Source organism: Podarcis muralis, chromosome 9, assembly GCF_964188315.1.
Source record: "Podarcis muralis chromosome 9, rPodMur119.hap1.1, whole genome shotgun sequence".
Lineage (NCBI taxonomy): Eukaryota > Metazoa > Chordata > Lepidosauria > Squamata > Lacertidae > Podarcis > Podarcis muralis.
Genome location: NC_135663.1, coordinates 9,219,918 through 9,244,892, shown reverse-complemented (window position 1 = coordinate 9,244,892; position 24,975 = coordinate 9,219,918). Strand labels below are relative to the sequence as shown.

Genomic DNA, 24,975 nt, shown 5'->3' with positions numbered 1-24,975 from the left:
CCTGCTAAGTTTCAGAAGAATAGCTGCAGTGGGTTTCTCACAAGGGTAAACTTTAATATTGGAGGGAGGGAAAATCATAATTCTAGTAGGTCGGGTGGGAAATGGAGCATGGGACCCCAAGAAAGATGGGAGTGGTGAAAGTGTTACCATCCAGAAAGGCTCATGTTTCCTAGGGGTCATGGGGATGGGGCTTCTGCTTGTATTTTGGGGGACACAACTTCTTTTCCCTGGGAGAGATCTATCCATTAGCTTACGTTGGAGAAGGGGTGTAGGAGGAAGAAAAAGTGTGGCTTCCCAGGAGAGACTGAGGTGAGAGAATTATCAGCCTTCCAGCAAGGATCCTATTACCCAAAGGCTCATAACTGCATTTTTTAGCCTGTTTGAAGCCCTTCACATGCATGAAACCATGTGAAACCATGGAATTACCCACTCAAATCTCATGATAACAACCATTTTTTACTACACACAAGAACAGATTGCTGTGCTCCACAAACACAAAACAGCTATAGGAATTTCAGCCGAAGCGCAACAAATCCGAGACTGAAAACTTCTAAGATGATATCTAAACTACAGCAGCTACTACCACTGAAGCACAAATCTTTGCACCGGGTTTCCAATATGCAGAGGGGAGCCAGAGATGTTTTGCCAAATGTCACCCTTATGTTATAGTTTCTGAACACTTTGTCACTTTGGCCTGATCTGCAACTTGCAACAGAATGAGGTGGTTGTAGAAAAATCCTAAAATGATAGGGGAGGGAGGCTGTACCACTTCTGACTGTGAGTCAGAAAGGCCATTTTTTTAAAAAAACTGTTCCTAGGTTTAAAAAATCCTATCGCCTCAGGCTTCTGCTTCTCTGCTGTATGTGCAGACTGACCAGATTTTAGTTGTCCAGTGCAGCAAATGCAATTCCAAACTGCAGAGGTACCTTGGTACTCAAACGGCTTGGCTCCCGAACAAATCGTTCCCAAACGCCGCAAACCCAGAAGTGTTCCAGTTTGCGAACATTTTTCGGAAGCTGAAAGTGTGACACGCCTTCCGTGGTTTCTGATTGAGTGCAGGAAGTTCCAGCAGCCAATCGGAAGCCGCGCCTTGGTTTTCGAACAGTTTTGGAAGTCAAACGGACTCCCAGAACAGATTAAGTTCGAAAACCAAGGTCCCACTGTATTCACAAAGGTCCCCAAAGTCACTCCATGTTTATTACCTGTTCAATAAACTATCGCATGCATTTCACGGTGGGGCTGATCGATCCAAGTATAGCAGTGCAAAGTTTTGTTTCATTTTCTAAAAAAATAGTCTACTTTTGAGCACATCAGTACCAACTCTGAGTTGCGTACTCACAGGTTCTCGTGGTTGGGGTTATTTTGGCCTTTTAGATGGACTACACATAATCTAGACATCCATTTCTTATTCACCAGGTTCCCATGGTAGAAAACTTTCTCCTTCTTACATTTGGTCGTGAGCCTCATTGTAGCTGAGGGAGGAAGAGTCAAGAGTGGTCTCGCAAAACTGTCCATGACACCTTGGGATGAACCTGGAAAAAATCCTGGGCTGTTGTACTGCCTGCCCCTTCTTTACTCTGAGCCAAAAATGAATATGGCTCCCTTATAATAATGTATTTGAAGCACTGTTCTTTCCGAGAGGGCTTGAGAGATAAGGTGAAATGCCATTTTATACCAATGAAAACCTCCATGTGCTTCCACCCTCTGCTAACAGATACATCTTTGCTTCCCTCTAGTGTCTCTAGTGAATACAACAGGCCTCAGACATTGTAAAGTTTCATGTGAAAGCTGCTGTAGTTTACAAGCTGGTACAGTGGTACCTCAGGTTACATACGCTTCAGGTTACAGACTCCGCTAACCCAGAAACAGTACCTTGGGTTAAGAAGTTTGCTTCAGGATGAGAACAGAAAGCACGTGGTGGCAGCAGGAGGCCCCATTAGCTAAAGTGGTGCTTCAGGTTAAGAACAGTTTCAGGTTAAGAGCGGACCTCCGGAACGAATTAAGTATGTAACCAGAGGTACCACTGTAATTTCTCAGTTGAATTGTTGCAACTCACTCTATGTGGGACTGGCTTTGAGAGTGATTCGGAAGCTGCAGATGGAAACTCACCTACCAAATGTAATGCTGGTTTTGATTGATTTGGCTGCCAAAAGGCTACTGAACTAAATTTAAAGTGTTTGTTTTGATCGCAATTAGGCTTCCACACTGCAACATTTTCTCTTTTTCCCCATTGCCAGGCCAGTGGGAAAAAGGTTGGAGAAAATGAAATTAGCATTGCGAGAATACAGTGTTAGAAATTAGCCAGGCGCCAGGCGCATTTTGCAACTGGTCCAATTGCGACCACGTGGAGATCTCTGGATGCCAGACTGGCGAATGGGGAAAGCAAAATGTCACTTAGAGAAGGATCTGAAACATTTCCCTCAAAGCTTGAGTTTGTTTTATTCTGGATTGCTTTATTTGCCGTTTTAATGTGCTGTAAGGGAATTTTCTAAAGGGAATCAGCCCTGAGTGCTTACTGGAAGGACAGATCCTGAAGCTGAGGCTCCAATACTTTGGCCACCTCATGAGAAGAGAAGACTCCCTGGAAAAGACCCTGATGTTGGGAAAGATGGAGGGCACAAGGAGAAGGGGACGACAGAGGACGAGATGGTTGGGCAGTGTTCTCGAAGCTACCAACATGAGTTTGACCAAACTGTGGGAGGCAGTGGAAGACAGGAGTGCCTGGCGTGCTTTGGTCCATGGGATCACGAAGAGTCGGACACAACTAAACGACTAAACAACAACAACAATGTGCTGTAAACTGCTTTGAGATTTGTTCTTTAAAATATATAGTGGTATAGAAATGAAATGAATAATACTAATATAAAGTCCTAGGCAGCTTGGGAAATAGATACCCAAAAGACTGCCTGCTCTCTTATACATCTGCCCAGACTTAATATCACCAGGGGATATCCTTCTCACCATGCCATGGTTCTCTGAGCTAAGATATGTGGCAACTTGTGAGAAGACCTTCTCAATAGTGGAACCATTCTGAAATGCCCTCCTCACCTCAGGAACATGCAACACCAACACTAATGGAATTTGATGTATGGTGGACCATTTGATATAGCATCCTTTCTCACAGTGGCCAAACAGATGCTCTGGGGCAAGCCCCCAAGCAAGACCAGAGAGCAACAGCACTTTCCCTTCAGGTACCAAGGAATTGGCATTCAGAAGCATACAGCCTCTGACTGTAGAGTGCCAGCACCTCATTCATTTATTCATTTTTACAAGAAGAGCACTGTGCACCAGGCTTTTAGAGCAGCAGAATTTTCTGATAACCAGGTATTTCATGTTGCTTCTATCTCTTTCTGTTACATCACATGCCACTCGCAGGGTGTGCAAATTCATCCGGACTGGGTTGCATGCATTCATCGTTACCTATCGTGGAAGAACGGTTGTTAAAATTATTGGACTCAGCTGATATGGTGAAGCTGATGTGTTTAATCAGAGGAAAAATCTTTGTCAATATTTACTAAAGATCGGAAACTTTTTGGGTGAAAAATAAACTTATGATATCTGGGTTTGACGATTGAAGAAAATAATTGGTTTATAGAAAGTAGAGTTGTTGGGGTGGATGTCTTGAATTATTTTTTACGTATAGCCAACAGACGAAGAATTGGAAGTTCTCTTTTTTCTTTATTTCTCAGTCTACTTTCTTTTTCTCCTTTTGGTTCATGTTTTTATTTAGATTAGTTTTTTATCTTTGATAAAAAAGATATTGGATGTTTGATATTAACCTTGGTATATTTTATTTCAAACTTTAATAAAATTTATTGGGGTAAAAAAGGCCTGGAAGCAAGCAATTCAGGGTTGTTGTTTTAACCCTTCCCTGCCACTGTTTCCCCAGTGAGAATATCTCCCCTATCAAGCTGGCTATATGCTCTGTGTTCCAAATCAGGGCTAGTGGACACAGTGACCTCTGGATGTTGTCAGACTTCAGTTCCCATCAGGTTGAGCCTTCCTAGCCAGTGTCCATCAGTGATGCGAGTTGTAGTCCAACAACATCTGGCAGGCCCCCACCAATCACTTTTGTTCTAAATTAATGGGAAAACCACCTGTGGGATTTTCATAGCATGGTACACAGAAATGGGAAGATCTGTTCTGCATCAAACCAGAGCAACTCTCAGAGCATTCCCCTTGCTTTGCGCCAAATTCCAGATGTTGCCAGAATTCCAGAAACTGGAACGATCCAATCCTGACGCAGTTAGAGGACAACCTTTTGCTTACCATTGCAGGGGGCGAGCTTGCAAACCCTCACAGATTCTGGCTTCTCTCCATTGCATTGGTCGCCGGTGCGGCATAAGACTTGTCTGGACTCTGTTCCTTCACCGCAGGTCACAGAACACTATGGGCAAAAAGCAACAAGGCACTATGAATAAGAGAAACCATGGAGACTTCTGCACACATATCCTTAACCAAATGAAGAAGGGAGTTGTACAGGTGGCTGCATTGCTGCTGCTGGAGCTGGAAGGATGAAGCTCTCCTTGAAAAGGTCAAAATCTCACTGCTCCTTTCCTCCTTTTCCAACAAATGATATATTGCCAGGTTTAACAATAAACCTCCTCCCGCTGCTCCATGGGTAAAGCCAGATTGTGGCACTAATACAATGCTGTCTCTTGCCACCTTGTCCTGGTTAAACCAAAACCATTTGCCACTGAATAATTCCCCTTGATCCGGCCAAAATATAGACATGCATGACACTGCAAGCAGACCTTTAAAGGAAGGAGAAACATGCTTCATGAGTGCTCTGTTAACTCAGCATTACCCATCAACCATTCCTTTGCTAGTAACCTCAACTTTCCCAATTCTCCTTCTACCCTGTGGTTAGCTAGTGTTCAATTGGAAACTATAATTCCTGGCCTGTGCTATGCTGCAAAACAGCCATGCACATTGATGGGCTCTATAACCACATTACCCCTGAGCCAAAATCTGTCCCTCAGTTTCTCAAAAGTTTTCCTCCTCTGCAAAAGAAGCTCCCGTTTTACTGCCTTATTCTCAGGACACTAGAGATTTTGTTTAGAATTTTGGTGAGCATGGAGTTTAGAGCATAGCTTGTTGTTGCAAGGCAGTTGATGTTTTCTTTCAAGGAAACATTCCCCCCCCCCAAATATTCTGCAGCCTCCCTGGCTGTCTGTGCTTCCTGATTTGAAAAACCCCCATGGATGGAGGTACCTATGATGCCTTCTCCTGGGCTTTGATTAAAGGCATCTGGGAAGGCTGAGATGATGAAAGAAAGAAAGAAAGAAAGAAAGAAAGAAAGAAAGAAAGAAAGAAAGGGAAAGAGGATGGATGGAAGGAAGGAAGGAAGGAAGGAAGGAAGGAAGGAAGGAAGGACAGATACTTGTGAACATCTTGAAAGTAAGACTAATGTGACAAAAGCCCTGGACTCCACTGATGAGAATGTCACTGAATTTTCCTGCCCTTCTGTTAATTTTCAAATGCAATTTCTTTTCCTGTTAACTGGTGGGCAATGGTAAAAGAAACCCACACAGGATAGATGTTTGGCACAGGACTAAAATCCATAGCTGGTAAGAACAGCAGCAGTAAACACTACAGTTCTGCTTTGCTTCCATCCAGAAGCAGGTATTCAAACTACAAGAAAGAAGATTCCACCTAAACATTAGGAAGAACTTCCTGACAGTAAGAGCTGTTCGACAGTGGAATTTGCTGCCAATGAGTGTGGTGGAGTCTCCGTCTTTGGAGGTCTTTAAGCAGAGGCTTGACAACCATATGTCAGGAGTGCTCTGATGGTGTTTCCTGCTTTGCAGGGGGTTGGACTCGATGGCCCTTGTGGTCTCTTCCAACTCTATGATTCTATGATTCTATGATCCATTCTCACAATTATTAAAATGTGATCTAGGTAGCACTAAGAGAGCATCCTTGAAGTTAGAGGCTCGCTCATAAATAATTTAAATATTTTCTCCTGCCTTTCCTTGCCACACAATAGTGTTGTAAGGGGTACTTTCCCCTTTTCCCTTTCTTTTGAAAAAAAGAATGATATATAGCCATACAAACAATATTCATCAACTAGGAAATGAAATCAAACAACAGACCTTGAAATTAGCACATGTTAATTGGGTGCATGTCCAGATTTTGTCTGAGTCCAGAAATATGACAAAGAGATGGATGGTTCTAGTTTATTATATATAGTATTTTAGCAAGAGGCAGCCCTGTATCAACTGTGCCTTCGGTTGAAGCATGCTCACATTTTCAATGCCAACAAGTTTCAAACTGCTTAACCACCATTCTTGCAAGACCAGAAGCCCTTGGAGGTTTTAGACATGAAGGTTGTTAGAAGCTCCTTCTTGTACAATGGCTTTTATCCTTGATGGCTAAAAGAAACTTTTCTGTTGAGAGGCATATTTTTCTTTATTTCATTTATCTCGATTTAAAGGGGATTCTCTGCTTGTGGACATCCCACTGTGGCATCTGGTTGACTATTGTGAGAAACAGGATGTTGGACTTACTTGGGTCTTTGGTCTGATTCAAGAAGACTCGTGTGTGTGTGTGTGTGTGTGTGTGTGTGTGTGTGTTTAGACAAATATAATTCCCTCTATTTCCAGTGTTCAAGCTGTGAGTGGGTGGGGGTTGTTAGAATTCCTGCTCCATAATTGCAGTCATGGGATTTTTGTCTTTCACATGACGGTGTTATGTTTTGACTCCACAAAGTGGGAAGTGATGGAGACAGGATGTTTGTGTTACTGTGTTCCGTGAAGTGGGACTATTGTCCTTTGTTTTTTTCTCTTTGCTGTCTGATGCTAGAGAGAGAGGGAGCCATGTTGCAGTGCTCCATGTGTGTTTATACGTAAATAAAGTAGATTAGCCAAAATGCTGAGTTGCTGAGGTCTGTTACGCAACTGCGCAAACTCTGCGGATCCCTGAGTGTGCCAGTGTCGGTTGGCATCGGTCGCTGTGATGTTCGGGCTGAAGAAAGCTTTGAAGCTCCTGAACGATCGACCAGGAGAGAGAGAACATGCCAGTCGGGCATGTGTCTCTGTCAGGGTCCTACTCGAGTGTAGGCTGAACTCCTGCCAGGGTTACTGGTTTGTTTTTGGTTTTGTTCGCCATTTTGCTTTTTTTATCTTGTATTTTTATGTTGTGAACTGCCTTGAGATCTATGGATGAAGGGCAGTATACAAAATTAATTAAGAATAATTAAGAATAATTCATTATTTGGGGGAAGAAATCACCCACAACCCACACAAAAGAGTGTTGTATCACCAGGATATTTTTTTTGGGGGGGGGTCATGAGGCTTCTAACTTAACCTCCTAGGGAAATCCCTCAGCTGGGGGGTCCCTGCCCCAAAGAACAGCCCAGTGATGGCAAAGCAAGATCAATGGCCTGAATTTTATGGGAATGGAAAACTGAGGGGGAAGGAAGAAATGCAGTGGAATGGCTGGGACCTTGAACTGATGCACTCCATGCTACAACATTTTGTTGGAGGGCCTGCTTGTTAATAACCTCTCTCCATTCTGGCCAAATGGAGTATACTGTAGGTGTCCTGGGCTTTTTAACCCAGAGGTGGGTTTTTTGGTTTTTGGCTCCCTGTGCCCATAATGGTTGATGAAACACAGAAGACCCGGTTTGCTTACTGGACTCCAGGGCCAGGTTTTCCACTGAGCAGGGCACGGTGTCCTGTTGCATGGCCGACGGCTCTCAGGGCGATCCCCGCTACAGTACTTGAAATGGACGGAGCGATTTGCACCATCGTGGAGAGGCTGGATGCAGCGCACGGTTCGGATCTGGTAACCAGAGGTCCCACAGGTTTTGGTGCAATGCTCCCATTCTTCTGATACCCAGCTGAGATGGGGCAGAAAGAAGAACATTAAATAGGAATACACTAACTAGTGCAAAACACTCACTCTACCCAGGATTGATCTGCATGTGGCACAAATATTATCACCCTTGGCTGTCACTGTTGCAAGGAAACTAGGAAATCTAGCTTGCATCACCTGTAAAGATCTCCAGGCAACAATTTTAGACTTGGCTCTTCTAGAAAACATTCTTGTGAAAATGATTGGTCATGGTTAGAACATTTTTGTCAGGTGTCCATCAATAGAATGGACCATATCGGAAGATGGTGCACCTTCCTTCGCGGGCGTTAAACAGAGGTTTGATGGCCACCTGTCAAGGAAGCTATAGTTGTGATTCCTTTATTGCAGGGATTTGGAATAGGCAACCCTTGGGTACCTTCCAACTCTACAATTCCATGACCCATATATGTATTTTTGTTTCTTTAATGTATTCTGCTCTTCTTTAATTTGTTAAGTTGTTTCAGTTTTAACTGAGCTTCTGGACACTGAATGATATGTTTTTGTATGAGTTTGCTGCATAGAAATCTAATAATGATAGTAGTCGATGTGTATATAACTGGATCCTACTCAGAGTAGACTCCTTGGAATTAATGAACATGGCTCTCTTAGGCCCAGTAATTTCAACAGGTCTACTCTGAGCAGGATTTAACAGGCAGGATGACAAGTTCTTTCTGTCACATAGATAAAGGCAGCAAACTTTCAGCCTAAATATGCAGAAACTTGAGGATGTGCAGGAGAGGCAGAAGGTTGCAAAGTGTGGTCTCCAATTCCAAAACAAAGCCTCCAAGACAGCAGGATTATAGCTTTGGGGTTAGCACTTGGTGTATTTCCTGTTGTCCGTAAGTAAGTTGTGGGAAATCAACTAGCAGGACCTATCACTGAATCTGGCTGCCTGTTGTTTCATTGAGGAGAAGAAGAAGAAGAAGAAGAGTTTGGATTTGATATCCCACTTTATCACTACCCGAAGGAGTCTCAAAGCGGCTAACATTCTCCTTTCCCTTCCTCCCCCACAACAAACACTCTGTGAGGTGAGTGGGGCTGAGAGACTTCAGAGAAGTGTGACTGGCCCAAGGTCACCCAGCAGCTGCAGGTGGAGGAGCGGGGAATCAAACCCAGTTCACCAGATTACGAGTCCACCGCTCTTAACCACTACACCACACTGGCTCTCCATAGGAGAGACCCTATGCCCACTTGGATGAAACATTTTTGACCCCGCACTGCTGCTGCCAATACATCACTGAAAAGGAGCAGATGCTTACAATGGCTGCGTACATTCCTGAAGGTTGCACATCCTACGAATGGGCTTGGGTTTTTTGCTGGCTTCACAGAAGCTGCGGTGTACCATTTTGCTATCGCTCTTCCTGCGGCACCCATACTTAGTGTCTTGGAAACCTGGGGATGGAAACCAAACAACAATTCAGGAGAGAAAGAAAAAACCCACATATACAATGCAAACACAATCAGCTCTCCAGTTTCATTCCAAGTGCAGAATTCGGTGCAGTTTTTATTACAGAAGATCACTGTGTTTGGGGCTTTGCAACTGCTTTGGACTGAATCCAACAGAATCACAAGTGGAACCATTTCCCTCCCTCTCTCCCCCTTGTGTATCCCCAACTCTTTTTTTTAAAAAAAAAATATTTAATCATTTTTTCAATACAAACAGCAACCACAAAAAACACATACAACAAAAACCACAATAACACTAATAACACAATTTAACAATTCAGATTTGAGTACTGATATACTTATAGCTACACCTTTCTATCAATATTTCCCCACCTCTCCTCCCCCCACTTCCCACCACTTTCCGCTTTATCACTTAAGTATTCCTTCCAAATTTCTTCATATTTATCCATTCTTAATTTGCGTCGATATGCAATTCGTTCGTAAGTAACTAGTCTGTCCATATTGTCAATCCATGTGCTCAATGGGATCTTTCTGCGGCTCTTTTTTGGATGGTTGGGCGAAACTCCCAGAGTAGATTTGGTGTGGGTGGGGACACACAGAGGGAGCAGAAGGAAGGGAGATTCCATTGCGTCAGTGGAAATTGTTCTGCTCACTCAGTGGTTCTGTCAAATACAACTCTTCATGAGCACAGCGGCGGAGCAAGCTGATCAGGCATCTGGGGTGGCATGCATGCTCTGCACCCAGGGGCGGGGCCAGCTGCCCACAGGGCAGGGCAAGCCGGGGCAGGACGCTCCACTGGACCTCCGAGGAGTCTACCTACCTTCTCCCACTTAGCTGCCCTACAGCTGAGGGGGAGGCAACAGGCGGACTGTTTGGGGCAGCGCGGAGCCTGTGGGCGCTCAAGCCACTGTGTCACTCCCAGGAGAGACGCATGGCTTGGGTGCGCTGCAGGCCCCATGCCACCCGGCATTTTGTCACCCCCCTCAGTGGTGACACCCAGGGTGGCCCGCCCCCACCACACACCCCTTCACCCCTGCATGTACGGGCACTAAAAATACACATACAGTTCTCCAATGTATTCTTCTACTCCCTCCCACCAGACAATATTATGACTTGCCTCCTCCACAAGGCTTGGAACATTGGGACCAACTCTTCAAAGCCCACTCAAACGTATCCAGGTCCTCTTGAAGTACGTTGTTGCTGTTGACATTGGGGACCGAATCCTCGTGGATTATGTATTTGTATGTCAGGCTTGACTGTGTGACGTTGTCCCGAGGAATGATCTGTCAAAAGGTTGAGCAAATGGGACATAATGTCAGTAGATGGAAACATGGGCACTTCTTTCCTTTAGGAATTTCCTTTTCTTTTCAGAGCCACAAGAGAGGAAGATAACAGTATTTGCTGTACCTTAGCAGGTGATAAAAAACAACAATACCCAACTCAAAAGTTGATGGTTGCCCTGCTATTGTGGCTGGTAGTGTTGAGGGCAGTGTTCCCCCTACCTAATGCCCTCCTGGTGTTAGTGGACTATAGCCTCCATCATCCCTGGTCACGGTTCTGCTGGCTGAGGCTGATGGGATATGTGTTATGAGTTTTGAGGAGATGTCTTGGAGGGGCTGGTCAGATCAGACTGAGAGGTGGGAGCAGCATGAGGAGTGGGAGGCTGATGACTGTGGGGAGGGACCCAGTGGCCTGGAACAAGGTGTGTTAGCATCTTGTAAGATATCTGAGCTGCCTGGTGATGGTGGGGACTCAGCCAATGAGCAGCATGATCTTGGAGAGGGACCTAGTGGGCTGTCACTCTTTCGTTCCATGCCAGTCCAGCCCACAACCCTGGCACCAGCACCTGAGCTGCAGGAGCCTCCCCACAGGGGAGGCACCCCATGCCAAGTCTGACTCTCAGCTGGTGCTGTTTCATCACCCATCTCTGGCCTCAACAGACAGCTCAGGCCCAGCCACCAGAAGCTGTTCCCATTCTCTTGTGCAGTCCAAAGATGCTCCATGTTTGCCACACTAAAGCCCTTTCCACGTCACTCTTTTCTAATCGGAGTTAGAGGGCATTGCCAACTGTTGAATGGACTTCTTAGCTAGCTTAGCCATGCCTTGCACCTGTGGTGACTTTGACCTCTCCTTTGCCTATCCACTGATTTGATCATTAACATTTCTGGTAGGAACCACAATCTGCATAGAAGTCTGATGGGAGTCAGGATATTATGTACCATGTGGAGGTCAGTAGACTGAGTTCCAGGCTGGTTCCAGGCTGATGGGGCAGCCAGACCATTGAAAACATCCAGCTACAATCTAGGAGGGGAAGTCACAAATAAGGCTGGCCACAGAGCCTATCTAAATATCATACCCACAACTTCAAAGAAGGCACCTATAACCTATGCTTTCCCTACTGAGCATTCAGAAGTTTTCATGCAGACAGGCAATGGTGGCTGGAGGAGACTGCAGAGCTTCTGACTGCTTCTCTTCATGCACTGTTAAAGGAAATATAATCTTTTCTGTACTAATTGTAACTGCTCCCTTCCTTTTCAGTCCTTACAGATTATTAGCCATTTTCAGATCCCCCATAAAAATGAATGGAGAAGACAGAGCTTCATTTTACACAGAGTAGATCGGAACCTGAATCAAAGATTGAAGCAATACCAGATTTACGTATAAGCTAAACAAGCTATAGCTTAGGGCCCCACTCTCTTGGGGGCCCCAAAATTTTAAAGGAAAAAACAACTGGATGTACATTTCCAAAATATAAGATAAAAAACAAATAAAATGGCTTTAGATACCTACTAGGTCCATAAATTACCATATAGCATATATTCAACACAAAAAACAGTGACAATTTGTTGTTGACAAAGGACAGCTGGACTTATAAAGGGCCCCATTACCTTTAGGAGCTTAGGGCCTCACCAAACCTAAATCTGACCCTGGATTGAAGTGTAGAGCATAAGGTGACTCAGAAATAGACTGGAATATATGAAGGGCACAGAGATAGATACAAGACACATCTTAGGTCCCATTCATGTTCACCCCAACTGTGTATGACTGATGGGTCGCCTCTAGTTTTGAAACTCACAATTTGGGCAGATCTACTCTGTCACAACCACGTGGCTATGTCCTTGTTGGTTTTGTGAGTGGATCTCCCAAGTTGATACTGCTTGGCCTGGAACAGGCCCTGTTGATCACACCAGAAACAGAAAATGGATCATGACCTACCAACACAACAATAGCATCATACAATGGCCCATCCGTCTGAAGGGTTTCTATGTCATCTTCTATGTGGTACTCCCACTCTAAGCCGAGATCAATGAAGGAACGAGAGCCAGATCCCTCTCCTTTGCCATTCAAAATATAGTGACCCGTTGCCTGGTTCTTAACAGCTGGAAGGAATAAAAGCAGAAGTGGTGACTGATTAATCATTGCAATTAAATTGGGTGGGTGGCCATGTCTTCCTTAAAGACAATACAAAAGGCATTGGACCTTCATTTTGCATTATCTTGATGCCATGAAATTTAGGTTCTCGTTCAGTGATCCTGATAGGGCAGTGATGTGTTCTATTTTACAGAATGCAATCTATTTGATGATATCCTCTGTTTAAAGGGCTGCCCATTCCAAATCCATTTAAAGAACCTTAAGAAGGGAGATCAGGGACCTTGAAGTTGTCAAGCCACAGTTTGACTAGGGTCACCTGTCAAGTCTTTCCCCACTAGGCATATTTATTTCAATTATAGTAAATAGAATAAATGAAATTTAGCCTGTACACAATTTGTGCAAATCTGTGTTTCCTCCTCCTCCTTTTGGTGACACAGTTCATTGTTTTATTGGCAATGAATAAGTGGCCACCCAAGACCCAGAGCTTCTCAGCTCTGCCCCCCGTTATCTAGTGCTTCTTTTTAGCTTTAATTCACACCCCCCCCACTGTGTTCCATGCACAATATGAAAGTAGCTGTAGCCTCTGCAGAGATGGTTTCTCTAGAGCTAATTTGGAAGAACAAAGCAGATTTAAAAAAATGTATAGCAAGGGCAGGTTGGGAGAAAATGAATGATAGCACATGCAACCAGAGGCTGGGGTGGGGCTAGCTTTAGAGTTATTTGAAGATAATCCAGAGATCAAAGAAAAAGTGGTTTTTACTGATACTAACTATGATAATACCGTATTGGCCTGAATATAAGCCACACCTTTTTTTTCTTCCAAATTCCAACTGTGAAAAGTTAAAGTGCGGCTTATATTTGGAGCTGCGCACTAGTGTTGGCATGGGGAGTGGGTGCTGAGCACCGGCCACCCCCCTGCCCCCGTTCAGGGCAGTAGTGCTGGGAGGCAGGCCACATCCACAAACAAGCCTTGAATTGTATTTGCGGGTGGGGCTTATAGTTGGGCCAATATGGTATTACTACATGGCACAAATGGTGGCTAAATTTTTTAAGAGCTTAGAATCCTGCTGGATCAGGCCAGTGGTCCATCAATTCTGGGCTGCATCAATAGGAGTATAGCATCTAGATCAAGGGAAGTAATAGTGCCACTGTATTCTGCTCTGGTCAGACCTCACCTGGAGTACTGTGTCCAGTTCTGGGCACCACAGTTCAAGAAGGACACTGACAAACTGGAACGTGTCCAGAGGAGGGCAACCAAAATGGTCAAAGGCCTGGAAACGATGCCTTATGAGGAACGGCTAAGGGAGCTGGGCATGTTTAGCCTGGAGAAGAGGAGGTTAAGGGGTGATATGATAGCCATGTTCAAATATATAAAAGGATGTCATAGAGAGGAGGGAGAAAGGTTGTTTTCTGCTGCTCCAGAGAAGCGGACACGGAGCAATGGATCCAAACGACAAGAAAGAAGATTCCACCTAAACATTAGGAAGAACTTCCTGACAGTAAGAGCTGTTCGACAGTGGAATTTGCTGCCAAGGAGTGTGGTGGAGACCTTCTTTGGAGGTCTTTAAGCAGAGGCTTGACAACCATATGTCAGGAGTGCTCTGATGGTGTTTCCTGCTTGGCAGGGGGTTGGACTCGATGGCTCTTGTGGTCTATTCCAACTCTATGATTCTATGATTCTAAGTCTTGCAACCTGTTCTCACAGTGGCCAACCAGATACCTGCAGGAAACCTGCAAGCAAGACCCAAGCACAAGGGCACTCTTCCCTTCTGCAGTTTTCAGTAGCTTACTGCCTTCAGTCAGGCACACAGAGCACAGCCATCATGGCTAGTAGCTATTGATAAGCCATTTGTCTCATACTCTTTGAAAGCCATCCATATTGGTAGCCATCACAAGAAGAGTTTGGATTTGATATCCCGCTTTATCACTACCCGAAGGAGTCTCAAAGCAGCTAACATTCTCCTTTCCCTTCCTCCCCCACAACAAACACTCTGTGAGGTGAGTGGGGCTGAGAGACTTCAAAAAGTGTGACTGGCCCAAGGTCACCCAGCAGCTGCATGTGGAGGAGCGGCGATGCAAACCCGGTTCACCAGATTACGAGTCTACTGCTCTTAACCACTACACTACACTGGCTCTCTTGTGGGGGTGAATCCCATGGTTCAACATACTTTTCAGGCTGAGGGCCAAATGTCAAGGGTAAAACCAAAGTGCATCTTACTCTTTTTCACATTTAATCATAAATGTTAGACAGAAATAATAGTTATTCCCCCTCTTTCTCCCGTACGAAAAAACAATTTCACCATTAATTTCCACCCCTTTCCCTATTAAGCCTTTAAAAACTCATTTCACTATTAATTCCCCTATTCCCCCCGTCACTCCACACTAAATTCATTTCATTATTACTCCTTGTTCATTTCATTCCACTATTAATATTCACCCCATTACTCCTTAATAACTTAATTTCATTATTAATTTCCACTCCCTGCCCCCCATGACTCCCAGTTAAATTTGTTTCATTATTATTTTCAAGTGCATTCCCCCCTTAACTCCTTTTTCATTTCACTAGTTTAAACCCCATTGCCCAAGTTCCCCATTAATTTGATTAATGTTCCTTACTGCATTTACAAGTTCTAATGTTTATTATGATTAACCATTATGATCATAGCTCAGTTGGCAGAGCATGAGACTCTTAATATCAGGGTTGTGGGTTTTGCCCTACATAGGGCAAAAATGGTTGGACTAGATGACCCTCAGGGTCCCTTCCAACTTTGCAATTCTATTATTCTATGTTTTTCTAAAGAGCTATTACATTGGCTGTCCTCTTTCTCCTGCCCCTGTCAGCACTCAGATGTGAAAGAATAGCCCAATCTGGTGATAAAATACTGTAATGAATATTGGAGGAAGGGAGCTGCAGTCCGAGATAGGGAAAGAGGTGGTAATGAAACACCTAGATCCTTTAAATGAGGTGAAATTATTGCCATCTTCAAATATATTAAGGGCTGTCAGATGTAGGAAGCTAGTTTTACACTGCTCCAATGGGCGACTCAAACCAATGGATTCAATTTACAAGAAAGGAGATGCTGAAGAAATATTAGGAAGGACTTTCTGACAGTAAGAGCTGTTTGACAGTGGAATGGACTGCCTTGAAAGGTGGTAGACTCTCCTTCCTTGGTGGCTTCTAAGCAGAGGTTATGTGGCCATCTGTCATGGATGCTTTAGTTGAGATTACTGCATTGCAGAGGGTTAGACTGTATGAGCCTCACAGTCCCTTCCAACTCTACATTTCCATGATCGGGAGCATTCTGTAGCTTTTGGAGATCAGATCAGATCTCTTTTACAGTGAAGCTATAGGAAAGAAAGATGCAGATTGCTGAGTGGAGGGTGGGTCCCACTGTTAGAATTCCTGCTCCATGATTGCAGTCATGGGATTGTTGTCTTTAACATGAGGGTTGTATGTTTTGACTCCACAGAGTGGGATGTGACGGAAACAGTATGTTTGTGTTACTGTGTTCCACGAAATGGAACTATTGTCTTTTGTTTTTTCTCTTTGCTGTCTGATGCTAGAGAGAGAGGGAGCCATGTTGCAGTGCTCCGTGTGTGTTCATATGTAAATAAAGTAGATTAGCCAAAATGCTGAGTTCTGTCATGCGAACTGCACAGACTCGGTGGATCCCTAAGTGTGCCGGTATCGGTTGGCATCGGTCGCTGTGATGTTCAGGCTGAAGAAAGCTTTTGAAGCTCCCGAACGAATGACCAGGAGGGAGGGAACATGGCCAGGAGGGAGGGAACCCTCCTTAACCTCATGACACCCTTGCAGAACTTATCAGGGAAGAGGCTGGAGATGACAACCACTAGATTTAGTTGATTCTGCCCATCACTGGCTCTCTGGCTCCCCGCTGTCCTCCCTATCAGTACCAACTGGTACCAGCCACTACTGCTGATGCAGAAATGCTTTCAATGTGCATGAGGTGGTGGGACGACTCTGAGGGCACTTTTCAGCAGTTTGGGGGCACGCGCAGCGATATTTGCAGCAGTTATTTTGTAGCAATGTAACTGGGGAAAGTGGTCCATTGGGAAACAGGCTGATCAAAATAATAAAATCTGCTGCTGCAAAAAATATAAATAGAAATGGAGGTGTCCTCAGGGACTACGGTAAACCTTTGAGGAGAGGCTTATTCAGATTGACTGCATCCCAAGTGTTTAAGCACTTCAAATGCATTATTGCAGCATTCATTACAACAAGCTTTATGACAGGCCAGGAGGACTTCCATTCCCATATTGCAAATGTGCAGATTAAGGCTGAAAGAATAGTAGCTTGGCCTGCCCACCTAGGGATTTGAACCGGAGACTTCCAGGCTCACAGCTCACCATTATACAAGCCAATGCAAATTTATTCAGAAGTCCCGCTGAATTAAATGCCACTGATTTGCAAACTTGCATACGATTGCGATCTATGCCAGATCCCTAACATGGAACACCCTATTTCCTGCTGCTCATTTCGATCAACCAGTTGATTGTCCATCTCTGCAGACTTGATCAAGTCAAGGGTAACCAAACCAGGAGAGATACATCACATCCATAAAAAGGTAAAGGTAAAGGACCCCTGACAGTTAAGTCCAGTCGCAAACGACTCTGGGATTGTGGCTCTCATCTTGCTTTACAGGCCAAGGGAGCTGACATTTGTCCACAGACAGTTTTTCTGGGTCATGTGGCCAGCATGGCTGAGCAGCTTCTGGTGAAACCAGAGCAGTGCACGGAAACGCTGTTTACCATCCCACCGGAGTGGTACCTATTTATCTACTTGCACTTTGACGCGCTTTCGAACTGCTAGGTTGTCAGGAGCTTGGACTGAGGAACAGGAGCTCACCCCGTCACGGGGATTCGAACCGCCGACCTTCTGATCAGCAAGTCCTAGGCTCGGTGGTTTAACCCAAAGCAGCACCCGCATCCCTATCACATCCATACCAAACATTTGAAGTACAATTAGGACACATTTAAGCTATATGCCTTCACTAAAAAAATTCATGGGTTCTATAGTTTGTGAAGGATTCTGGGAACTGTAGCTCTGTGAGGTATAAGCTACAGTTTCCAGTTTTTTTTGGGGGGGTGAATGCATGTTCTTTAAATGAATAGTGTGCATCTCTGGGGGCTTAATGGGTTCTGGAAAGGTGCTGGCATGAAGTCTTTCTACCACCCTGTCACCCCTATTTCCTGAGGGATCAGCTTTCCTGGCCCCTCAGTTTTCTTACAGCTTCATGACTTCTGCATGACAAATTGATATAGCTCCTCATTCATCTCCAATTCTGTTGAATAATGATATTATAAAATGGCTAAGCTATTTATTTTGTCGTCTCTTCCTTACATGCTTTCAAGATGAGGCCCACCACTTAGTTTAATCGCCTCCCATCTGTGGATCCTTTGATTGCTCATCCTCCTAAAATATGCCATTACAGTGAATATCAGCAAATCAACAGTGGACTGAGAGAGAACATCAGCTTTAAAAGAGCTCATATAATGACTATCTGCACCAAAGGAGCATCTTATTGATTTCTCAAGGACCAGCTATTATTTCTTTGAGGGGTTTAGATTGCAGATGGCCGGCAAATCATCTGAAATTATTGGACTTGGAAAAAGGAACTGATTCCTCCTGACTGATATTTTTAAATACATGGCAACGTTCTGAGACACAAATGTTGGGAAGGTGACTGATGTGCTTTTCTAAAGCTCAAAAGCACTAGCTGCAACTGCACAATATTACCGACGCCTCAGAATGTAAACTTTTGAATGGAAACATGGGGGGGGGGGGGGAGATGGCGGCATGACTCTGTTGATCAAATACTACCTTAAGTGATATAATTCTGCAAAGCTAAATTGTGTCTGCATACTCAATACATCAGACAGAAATGGATTTGAAAAAGCACAGTTTAAAATAATAACGAGAACACCCACAACAAAATCGGTAGCAAATGAAGCACCACCTTGTAAATGCATAGCCATGTATTAAGAGAGACCAAACTACTTTGGGTAGCAGTTCCTCCAGTCTTTCATTTGCATAACCTTTGCTTAAGAACCTCCAAGGAAGAAGAGTCCACAACCTCCTGAGGGAGATTGTTCTACTGTCAAACAGCTCTTACTGTCAGAAAGCTCTTCCTGATGTTTAGTCAGAATCTCCTTTCTATCATAGTTAGTGACTTATGTGAAGCAGAAATTGACAGGGCCAGGCCAAACTCAACCAAATGTTTTTAAGCTTCAGTTTTTGGCCAGATTCACTTGCCTGCTCAAACAAAGTGCCTTGCCATGACCTAAATGGCAGGAAAGCTGGGTTTATGATGGAATATAAACTCAGCAGGGAGCTGCATCCATTTCTAGCTCTCTGGTTCAGGTTATTAAACATCTTTGCCTCATTCACACATCACATTCCTTTGGTCTACTATTTAAGCATCTTAGATGTACACCCAGACAGATGGGATGCAGCAACTGTGATAAAGCAAAGGAGGTCTTGGTCTGTTCAGTGCATGGAGGTTGAAAGATTCAGAACAGACTGGAAAGAAGTGCATCTAAACACTTTGCATCATTAAACGATGGATGTTTGCTACCACAAGAAGTGGCGATGACTACCAACTTGGATGTTTGTAAAACAGGACCAGACAATGGCTACTAGCCTCAATAGGGTTGTTCAACATCCACTGTTGAACAGTAGGCCTAAGAATACCAGAAGCTGGAATTCACAAATGAGGAGAACACCCAGGTCCTTCTTGTGAGCTTCCCATGGGCATCTGGTTGGTTATTGTCAGGGACTGGTCTGAAGACGAGGACTGGGGAATACGTTCTTTGGCAGACCAGCTTCTCTCCGATGGAGAGATGGAAGGGGAAGAGTCCCCCCCCCCCCATCCACAGTGTGTTCAGAAGCAGAGAGAGAGAGACAGAAGCTGAACAGTTTAGGGAGGAGTTACCCACTTTTGAGATAATGACAAGAGAACCAGAAGGGAGGGGGCAACGACTTGAGATGTCACTTGGGAGTGTGGGGGGACCCCCCTCTCACCACAGACTCAGAGGTCCGAACGTATCAGAGAGCAAAGGAGTCAGAGGGAGGGAGGGACTTCTCTCTGGCACCCCAAATGCTGTGGAAGTTGGGAGGAGGATTTAGGGTAGCCAATTGCCCATCACTTGTCTAAATTACCCCCACACTGTAGCCAGTGTGGTGTAATGGTTAAGAGCAGTAATCTCGTAATCTGGGGAACCGGGTTCATGTTTCCGCTCCTTCACATGCAGCTGCTGGGTGACCTTGGGCTAGTCACACTTCTCTGAAGTCTCTTAGCCTCACCCACCTCACAGAGTGTTTGTTGTGGGGGAGGAAGGGAAAGGAGAATGTTAGCCGCTTTGAGACTCCTTAGGGTAGTGATAAAGTGGGATATCAAATCCAAACTCCTCTTCTTCTTCTCCTCCTCCTCCTCCTTGCAGAGAGCTGTGTATTTGTGTTCGCAACATGATGCTGCAATAACGATGCTATAAATTTCTCAACCGCTTGTTAATTCTTATCTGTGAAGTTACAGAAGGGTGATGAGTACTCTCCATGCCTGACAGTTGTTGTGAGAACAGGATTCTGGATCCATCAGGTCTCTTCTTATGTTCTTAACTCTTCCCTGTGCTGAATTAAGTTTCCAGGGGTTATAAAAGTGATAATGAAACACAATGTCAAGTGAATTGCTCCATGACCTGAACCACAGGAGGCACCACTCAGACTCCCCAAGTGGCTAGAGTAATGTCCGCAATGGTCCTGCTGGGCATCTTCTGGAAAGTGGTGTTAGATCCATCAGAGTTGTTGGCAGCATGGTCAAACCTAAGCAGAGAAGCACTTACCAAGAATGTGAGGGGTAGCCTCGTCTTCTTGGACAGACACATGTCTAGCACCTGGAGGGATGTCAAACATCTTAAGGTAGCCTTTGGCATGTGCGGCAAGGCATTGGGAGGAGGCAGAAGAGAAACAAAAGGAGAGAGGAAAAACATAATTGCTAGGGTTAGTAGGTTGCAAGAAGAGGTTGGCCCCATTTGCAGAAGAGGAGCATCCATAAACCCACGAAGAGTCAACTTAAGGACCAGTAGGTTTGCAATATTGGCGATTAGGCAGCCTTGCATTTCCCATATTTTCATGAAAGAGACGGGGAAAGGCAATCTTATTGCAAGCCACTTACTTCATTTTGTTCTCTGGCGAACCAAAGCAATCTGAGTAATTTAGACAAAGCATTTTTGTTTCCTACTGTATGTTTTGTGGAATGAAAATAGCAGGGCACAGGGGTCATCTACCCCTGTTACCATCTGTCAGTTAGATCCTTTCCAGAATAATAAATACATATTGTTAAGAGTTCATTTCTTCCCCAGTGGTTGAGATCAAGCCAGTGGGCCATTTTGTGGAAGCACAGAAGCTGCTGTCGCAAGCCAAATTCATCACCCTAAGAATTTCAGCTTACTGTTTGACACACTTCAGTGAATATAGTTCATGGTCAGAATATTGTCAGCTTTCAAGAAGCTCCCACTGGAAGCATAAAATGATTTGCCTGAGTTTGCTTTTCCTGTAAGTGACTGGTCAGCAATTAGAAGTAATGCAAGAAGAAAAAATGGTTCTGCGGTGGCTATGGATGCCCAAATTTCTGCAAAGAGTCAAAACTTACCCAGAATATTTTTAGATTCTCTGTTTTCAGAAACAGAAACATCACGAGCTCCTTTAGGCAAAGTGAACGCGCCTCTTGTCTTCCCTTAAACAGAATGTCTTTTGTTAGTAATTTAGGGCATGGAAGTCTTGAGTTTTCATTGACTGGGTCTTCATAGGAGCGCTTTTTTTTTAATCAATCAAGCATGAATCAGTTCTGTTCAAAATTCAGTTTGAAAGATTTTTGCACACATTGCACCAGCTCTTTTTTACTTAAAAGCATCAAGTCAATGAAAATTAAGACTGTGAAAAATCAATTGGATACTTGCAGATTTCATTTTCCAGAACCTTGAGTTCATTTTGGCACCTCTTGCTTAATTGTTTCCCTGTTGGAAGAGGTTGATTAGATTTTTTTTTCTTGCAATGCCAAACAAAAATGGAATCTAATGATAAATAATTGTGAAACATGATTGTGGAATGGAAAATCAATGCTTCAAACACCTCCCCAAGGACAAAGATCACCCTCAAACACCAGCTAACAGGATTTTCTGCATTTGCTAGCTTTGCAAATGCTTCAACTGGTGTCCTGAACTTACCGCAAAATGTCTTGGATATATTCAAAATAAATAAATAAATAAAAATAATTGAAGCATGGCATGCTGTTGTGCTGTGGATCATTCAAAAGCTCTGTTTAAAGGTCTGCAAATCAGTTTGAAATTTCCATTTCCAGTTGACTTCAAGTGGTTGCACGAAATGACTCCAAATAGTTGTGCGGACTGGAATCAGTTTAACACCGATGTTGGACTTCAATAGCTTCAGTCTGGATGGCCAATAGTCAGGTAGGATGGTAGCTAAGAGCCCAACAACATCTAAAGGGTTACAGGCTGGCTGCCCTGCTGTGACTCGTATTAAACCAATTCCAGTCCACACGAATATTTGAAGTCAGTTCATGTGAACATTTGGAATCATGGTCAAAGCATTTCATCTTGAGGTGCTTTCAGACCTTTTCTCCTCTGCAGAGGTGAGGGACAGCAATGGAAACTAATGGTAATATGGAAGAGTCATAGAGGCAGAGGTATCCCTACCAGGTTTCTTAGGGATTCTGGTGAAGGTCCCTTTGATCGTCCGGCAGTGAGAGTTATCTCCTCCGCATACTCCACACTTGTCTTCAGCTTTGTTGGACCCGATTTCCTTGTCGCAGCCCACTTTCTGCAAAAAGAGACAGTCACCGTATCATCAGAGCAGAGAATCAGAGGAAGCATTATTTGGAAATGAACAGAATCAAATGCACAGGTCAAATTTGCAACTCCTAATATTTTTCCCCCAATGAAAGTGCAGGTGTTATATATGCTCCATAATAGCAGGTTTTGATACCAAGCATCTAATACAGTTTCTGGCAGATCTTTGCATTTATCACCCAAAAAGAAGAGGAAGTGGGGAGCAAGTTTCTGGTTCAGTGGTTGGGAACCTTCAGCCATGAAGTCTAATTAGGCCCACCCTTTGGCCCATGAGCCTATTTCAGTCAAGACATGCCGACCTGCTTTGCAGGTTTGATGGGCAAAAATGTAGCCAGGCTAAAAAGGGGTTTGCAGGCCCAAGGTACTTTGCACTGGGCTTTCAAAGCACCAATTAATGGCTTTGCAAGCACCAGCAGAGGATGTCATTGTGGTGTCAGGTGATTGAAAGGTGAGGGGCTCCACCCACCTATCAAACCTGGCCCATGAGGGGTGGGGAGATATGGATTCAGGCCCCCAGCTGGATTCAATTCTCCATGCCTGCTCTAGTTTATATGGCCAAGTAAACTTCAGGGACTCAAAAGCAATTTTGGCAGTTCAGGAGTTACTCTGCACAACTTACGGCGTCCATTCATGACTTGCAGAAGCCAGGCAAATTCTGGCCTTGCAGAATATACTTATGCAGATTGTGGAATTCCACATTTCCTGGCAAAGAATTTTTGGAATCTGTGCAGAATTTTGAAGTCATTTTCTCCAATGGGTTGCATCTCAGGCATAACCATTGGAAGTTTTAAGCAGAGAAGCTGGCAAAATTCTTCCAGCTCAGGGCCTCAGTGAGTTTCAGGTACTTGGTAATGCTTTCTTCAAAGGAGAAGTGAGCATCAGAAACTCCCATGTTCTTCTCCAGATCAGATTAAAATCCAAGCTGGAGGAGATTTCCTGCCTATCCCTCTTTGAAAAGCACCTCACCAAAGGTGACAGTGGATCAAAATCTACCTTCTTCAGGGGACCACCTTATCCCAGAACAAAATTTTCTGGGGTCAGCTCTTCAAAGCACTTCCTTTGCTTCTCTGCTGCTTTGCTAAGGAGCTGCTTTGCAGAGCTACCCCCAGAAAAATGAGAGGAGCTGAGCTTTAGACCCCAATCCCCAGAAATGTCAGGAGCAACTCTTCAATGCAAAGCTGTAACAAAGAAATGCACAGGGAGGAAAACACTGCTGGCAACTGAACATGAGACCTTCTCTCATAAAAGAATTTGGTCCTTCACCCTCTCCAATTAAAAGTCACACCATGTTTATGTGACAACAGCCGCACAGATGTTACTAGCCCAGAGATGGAAAGAAGAAAGAGTCCCAGTCAGAGAGGAATGGCAAACTAAGCTGATGGACTATACCAAAATGGCAAAGCTCAGGAAGCAAGAGGACAAAAACGTTTTTAAAGAATGGGGAAAATTATAATTTATTTAGGAGACCACTGTAAGCAGATGAAAACATTGGTGTTGTTGTTGTTTAGTCGTTTAGTTGTGTCTGACTCTTCGTGACCCCATGGACTAGAGCACGCCAGGCACTCCTGTCTTCCACTGCCTCCCGCAGTGATTTTTAGGGTTACGGTTAACGTAACAGACACTATGGATAATGTGGATGGATACAAAATATAGATTACGAAATTATACGCAGTTGAAAATGTTGACAATAGGACCCATGGAGGGGATGGGGGGAAGTCTCTAGATTAAGAGAAATCTCTTTATATGGATATGTATTTGGTATTATTATAAACTTGTATTTGTAAAACCAAATAAATTGATTTTAAAAAAGAAGTCACACCATGTATATTCCATGTATATTTGGCTGAACGCATCTTACAAGGTTTTTTGTGTACAGCTCCAGCTAGAAAGAGCAACTGGGATGGTCAGGAAGACCTCACTCACCACACATTCCCCACGCACACAGATGCTGAAGGGGTCTTTGTATGAACAGCGAGTCCCATCATGGGTGAGTTGTTTCATGTAGGCAACATCTCCTGTCTCTCTGGATTGGCAGTAGAGTTGGCATCTTTTGGTAGCTACACGGTGTAGAATTGTGAACAAAATATGTGTCCAAACCCATGAACAATTGTTGGATTACACAAGCAGCACAGACCACATTCACATCAATCCTTCAAATCGCTTTAAACCATCATGGCTTTCCTCAAAGAATTATGGGAGATGCAGTTTGTCGATGGTGTTGAGAGTTGTTAGGAGACCCTTTTTCTCCTCCCAGAGCTACAATTCCCAGGCTGGTTTAACATCAATCCCTCTGGCCCTGATTCAGTTTGGGACCCAAAATCATGGCCAGGTCAGATCAAGGCCCAATCAGGATCACTGAAATGAACCCTACACCGAACCAGAAGGCACCTAATATAAATACAGTGGTACCTCGGGTTACATACACTTCAGGTTACATACGCTTCAGGCTACAGA

The 24,975-nt window shown here is 44.2% G+C and overlaps 1 protein-coding gene across 1 annotated transcript in view; it reads right to left on the bottom strand.

Annotated features, from left to right (window-relative positions):
• The window catches only part of ADAMTS3 (ADAM metallopeptidase with thrombospondin type 1 motif 3), a 132,723-nt gene that overhangs the window by 12,188 nt on the left and 95,560 nt on the right, over nucleotides 1-24,975 (bottom strand). The window contains exons 14-21 of the mRNA XM_028744059.2: nucleotides 24,445-24,578; nucleotides 22,369-22,492; nucleotides 20,497-20,577; nucleotides 12,481-12,644; nucleotides 10,382-10,547; nucleotides 9,117-9,249; nucleotides 7,636-7,843; nucleotides 4,270-4,387 (exon numbers count right to left, since the gene is read on the bottom strand). Coding sequence (XP_028599892.2) covers nucleotides 4,270-4,387; nucleotides 7,636-7,843; nucleotides 9,117-9,249; nucleotides 10,382-10,547; nucleotides 12,481-12,644; nucleotides 20,497-20,577; nucleotides 22,369-22,492; nucleotides 24,445-24,578 — 1,128 coding nt within the window. The remainder of the gene's footprint in view (nucleotides 1-4,269; nucleotides 4,388-7,635; nucleotides 7,844-9,116; nucleotides 9,250-10,381; nucleotides 10,548-12,480; nucleotides 12,645-20,496; nucleotides 20,578-22,368; nucleotides 22,493-24,444; nucleotides 24,579-24,975) is intronic.